This window comes from Drosophila erecta, unplaced genomic scaffold (assembly GCF_003286155.1).
Source record: "Drosophila erecta strain 14021-0224.00,06,07 unplaced genomic scaffold, DereRS2 tig00000021-arrow-pilon, whole genome shotgun sequence".
NCBI lineage: Eukaryota > Metazoa > Arthropoda > Insecta > Diptera > Drosophilidae > Drosophila > Drosophila erecta.
The window spans coordinates 13,375,587-13,380,460 of NW_020825198.1; the positions used below are offsets into that span (position 1 = coordinate 13,375,587).

The 4,874-nt window shown below is 47.6% G+C and overlaps 1 protein-coding gene across 1 annotated transcript; it reads left to right on the forward strand.

Annotated features, from left to right (window-relative positions):
- The first annotated feature begins 512 nt into the window (after positions 1-512).
- Positions 513-4,445, forward strand: LOC6545285 (protein slit). Its single transcript, XM_001972592.3, has 2 exons — positions 513-1,110; positions 1,579-4,445. The coding sequence occupies exon 2, from the start codon at positions 1,687-1,689 to the stop codon at positions 3,901-3,903; it is 2,217 nt and encodes a 738-aa protein (XP_001972628.3). The 5' UTR covers positions 513-1,110; positions 1,579-1,686; the 3' UTR covers positions 3,904-4,445.
- Positions 4,446-4,874: the final 429 nt, after the last annotated feature.

Sequence of the window (4,874 nt, forward strand, 5' to 3'; positions counted from 1 at the left end):
CAAGTGCGTCACTTTTGGACTGTAAACCGCACTAAAAGGCTCCACTTAGGCCAGGACATGTCTGCAACCCATAAATATCCATCTAGCTCCTTTCTGCGGAGGAGCATGTATTTTTTATGGAGTCTTAATTATGCCACAGCACTTGGCTGTTTTAGTTTTCTCTCCAGTTGTTTTCTTTTTTTTTCCGTTGACTATTTCAGTCCTAGTTTTGGGTCTTATGGACGACCGCATTTCGTCGAGGACGTGCGGCTCGTTCAACGGGTGTGTTGCAATTGCCAGAGAGCGAGCCTGGATACATGAGGCACGTATAGCCAGATAAATGAGTGGAAACTTCGAGTGAAACTCGCGACACTGAGTGGCTATAGATACAACGTATCCGACTCTCAAAACCAGTTCCGACTACCTGCTGGCGGGTTTATCTGAGAGAGGACGTCTTCGCAAGGCCGTCTCGCCTCAGCCACGCCGCTCTTTTTACCCAAAACCGATGCAGCTGCCTGCCACCACTGCCACCACCGCCATCACCACCAGTGCCACCATCTATGCCGCTCAAACGGCTCTGTTACCGCTCTGTACCGCTCAACCACCCCGGCAAAACGGGGCAGCCGAGGTATCGTTTGTGCAGCAGGCACTTCGTAAAATCAGTGTAGTTCGTTGCCTCGTCGTGAGCGGTTGTCTGCCAGCTATTTAGACCCAGTTGCGACCAAGTTCCTCTCTCTTACCAGAGTTGGTAACACGAAATACGTAAACCCAAACGGAAAACCGTCGAACGCCTAACAACAACTTGAAGCGTGCAGTCAAAGCGAACCATTGGATTATCGCGCACGTTTCACAAACAATCAGCAAACAAAAAACGAAACAAGCAACACAACAAACCCAATTTTAATTTGAACAACACACATGTTTTAGTTAAGCAAAGGTGACAAAAACAAAAATTGGCTATTCAATATATTTTCCCAAAGTGAAACAGTGAAAACGTAAACACATCACAAAATACAAACAAAACCCGAAACACTGCATTTTGCATTTTGCATTTTATGTTCTGTTCACCAACGATTTGATCTGCTGAAAACCAGAAGTTGTTGCCAAACAATCGTCAAAGAAAAACAATAGGTAAGTTTCACTTGTGGCACATAATTTGCAATGTATAAAAGTGATGAAAAAGTGTAAGATTATGAGCACTAGGGGCAGAAAAGTTTCATAAAATAAAGTTAGGCTGCCAGAAACTATAAAATAGAAAAATTAATAGTGGAACTTTATAATAGAAAAGTTCGTCAAATTTGTCTAGCCTGACTGTAAAGTTAAATTAAAATATTTAATCAGTTTGAAAATTCTAGCATGTGAATTTATTGGGTCCGAAACATTAGCAACTTGAAATATATTTTTCCAGAAAGCAATAAAGACCAAATCTAAAAATATATCTGAGATGAGATACTAGTGAAAACATAAAAATGCTTGCTTCAGGAACTCTGTAAATTTTAATCAATAGAAATAGTTCCACGAAAATAGGCTAATTAACCGAACTCACCGAAAAGACAGAAACTAATTTAGAAAATTTTTCCCTCGTTTGTCTACCCGCAGCACTATGGAAAACTGAAAATCCCCACGAAAACTCTGAAAGAATTGAACAGCAGCACAGAGTGAAGAAAACTGAAAGACAGAAATCAAAAGAGAATCAGAGACCCCAAGATGCAGCGAAACATGATGATCGCCTTCGTGGGCATCTGGTGCATTTTGGCCAGCATTGGAGTGGAGCCTGCGGCGGGTTTGGCCAATTGCCCGCCCGGTTGCCAGTGCGATGATAATACCCTGGTGGTGCAATGCGGCGAGGGCCAGCTGGACGTGCTGCCCATCGCTCTGAATCCCTCCATCCAGCGATTGGTGATCAAGAGCAACAAGATCAAGACCATCGACTCGTCCATCCAGTTCTACGCGGAGCTGACCTTCCTCGATCTGTCCTCGAATCACCTGATGACCATTCCGCAGCGCACCTTCGCCTACCAGAAGAAGCTGCAGGAGGTGCATCTGAATCACAACAAGATTGGTCAGATCAGCAACAAGACCTTCATTGGTCTGTCGGCAGTTACGGTCCTCAATCTGCGTGGTAACCAAATCTCGGAGCTCCACCAGGGCACCTTCACTCCTCTCCTGAAGATCGAGGAGCTGAATCTGGGCGAGAATCGCATTGGCTATCTGGATCCCAAGGCTTTCGATGGACTCTCCCAGTTGCGCATTCTCTATCTGGACGATAACGCCTTGACCACCGTTCCCGATCCCGTGATCTTCCAGGCCATGCCCAGTCTGGCTGAGCTGTTCCTCGGAATGAACACACTGCAAAGCATTCAGGCCAGTGCCTTCCAGGACCTGAAAGGACTTACTCGCCTGGAGCTCAAGGGTGCCAGTCTACGCAACATCTCCCACGACAGCTTCCTGGGCCTGCAGGAGTTGCGCATTCTTGATCTCTCCGACAATCGTCTGGATCGCATTCCCTCCGTGGGTCTCAGCAAGCTGGTTCGTCTGGAGCAGCTGTCCCTGGGTCAAAACGACTTCGAGGTGATCAGCGAAGGCGCCTTCATGGGCCTGAAGCAACTTAAGCGCCTGGAGGTGAATGGAGCTCTTAAACTGAAGCGTGTGATGACCGGAGCTTTCGGCGATAATGGTAACCTGGAGTATCTGAATCTATCGTCCAACAAAATGCTCTTGGAGGTGCAAGAGGGTGCCCTCAGTGGACTGTCCCAATTGAAGCATGTGGTGCTTAAGGCCAATGCGTTGACTTCCCTGGCCGAAGGTCTGTTCCCGTGGAAGGATCTGCAGACTCTGGACCTCTCCGAAAATCCCTTGTCCTGCGACTGCCGCGTGATGTGGCTGCACAATCTGCTAGTGGCCAAGAATGCCAGTCAGGATGATGTTTCCGAACTGCTGTGCGAGTTCCCCGAACGTCTGCGCGGCGAGTCCTTGCGCCATTTGAATCCCGCCATGATGGGATGCACCCATGCCGATCCTCGCAAGCAGGCCTTGATTGGAGCTCTCCTGGTGGGATCTGCTGCCACGATCACCGCCTTGGCCTTGGTTCTGTACCGCTGCCGCCATAAGATCCGCGAAGCCATCAAGGGCGGTCTGTGGGGCAATTCGGCGCTGGGCCGCAAGGAGCGGGAGTACCAGAAGACCTTCTGCGACGAGGACTACATGTCGCGGCATCAGCATCATCCCTGCTCCCTGGGCATCCACTCCACGTTCCCCAACACCTACACCGCGCCTCATCATCCCGGAGCTACCCATCACTATGGAATGTGCCCGATGCCTGTCAACGACCTGGGCGCCATCGATCCCCAGCAGAAGTTCCAGCAGCTGGTGGTGCCCACTGCCACAATGGTCAGTGAGAAGAAGCTAAATAACAACAAGGCCCTGGTGTCACAGGGAGCCATCGACGACAGTGCCTCATTCGTGCTGCACATGAAGTCGGCCACCATGGGTCGGGATGTGCATCAGCAGAATCCCCAGCTGAACCACTATACCAAGCCGCAGTTCCTCGCGGCCACGGCTACAGTGGGTGACTCCTGCTACTCGTACGCGGATGTGCCCATGGTGCATGGTGCCCCGTTGGGTGGACCAAATCAGCCGCAACTGCGACTGACCCAAGAGCACTTCAAGCAGCGTGAGATGTACGATCAGGAGATGGGCAGCGAGATCCTGGACCACAACTACATCTACAGCAATACCCACTACTCGATGCCGTTGGAGCAACTGGGCCGCAGCAAGACGCCCACGCCGCCACCGATGCCACCAGCTTTGCCCCTGCGGAATGGATTGTGTGCCACCACTGGACGCAGATCCTTCCAGCAGAAGTCCGCCTCGCAGAAGCAGCAGCAGCAGAACAACAACACACTGCGTCAGTTCACGCACTGATCCTCGACCTATAGACGCAGGCAGCTGAGCATCTATGCTTAGTAGTCCGCTGCCCAACACTGTGATGCCAAAACCCCCAAAAAACACACTAAAACCACTCCCTCCCCTCCAGAGACAATTAGCGTGTAGTTAGGCGTAAGGAAAACATTGTAGTAGCTGTAATCGAAATACAACCTAGGCATTAAGTCAGAGAAAATCTTGCCTTGTACATACCTAACTTTAAAGCACTCTTTCGAACCTATAGAACACTGAAGGATCTCCAATTCTATCAGCACTTTGCCAACACTACTGTTTTCCTCGTCCCCCTCCGAGCATAAGTTAATCGTAGTCTCTAAGATGAATTGTAAATGATATACGAGTTTAGATAAAGACAACAAAGCACTGAGAGTCAACGTAAGCTTAATTTTAACTTATTTAATTTATTGTTAAATGCAAAATCGAATCAGATGCAAACAACTATTTATGTATTAGTTAGAACAAGAAATTTATGCAAATTTAAGCGACAAGACAAAATATCAAACGAAAACAGAAAATATACGCAATGAAAACAAAACTCATTTGAAAACAAAAATACGTCTGTGTGTGTTCATTCTGCTCTTAATTTAGCAGATTTTCCATTTTCCTTTCAGCCGGCACACTGCCGTGGAAATTTGCTTTTAATTATACATTTTCCCTTTGCACCGGCAACTTTTCCTCTGTGTCAATTTGTCTCGACATTTTCACTTTTTTTCCACGAGCTCAAAACTTTTGACTTTCAATTCAATTAAAAGTAAGTTGAGGGCTTGCATGCCGTGCTCGGGGGAATAAAAAATGCAACAAAATTAATATACTATTATTCAATAGTAACAAGCTTGGAAACTTTTGCAGGCCCGACTCAAGCAGAGCGTGGCAAGTGGGGAAGCGGTATAATTTTCAACTGAATGTGCAGGCAAACACATGTGTAACTACTATATACATACAGTAGTATATAT

Coding starts and splice junctions, on each gene's coding strand:
- LOC6545285 (XM_001972592.3), top strand. CDS start 1,687: ATGCAGCGAAACATGATGATCGCCTTCGTGGGCATCTGGTGCATTTTG.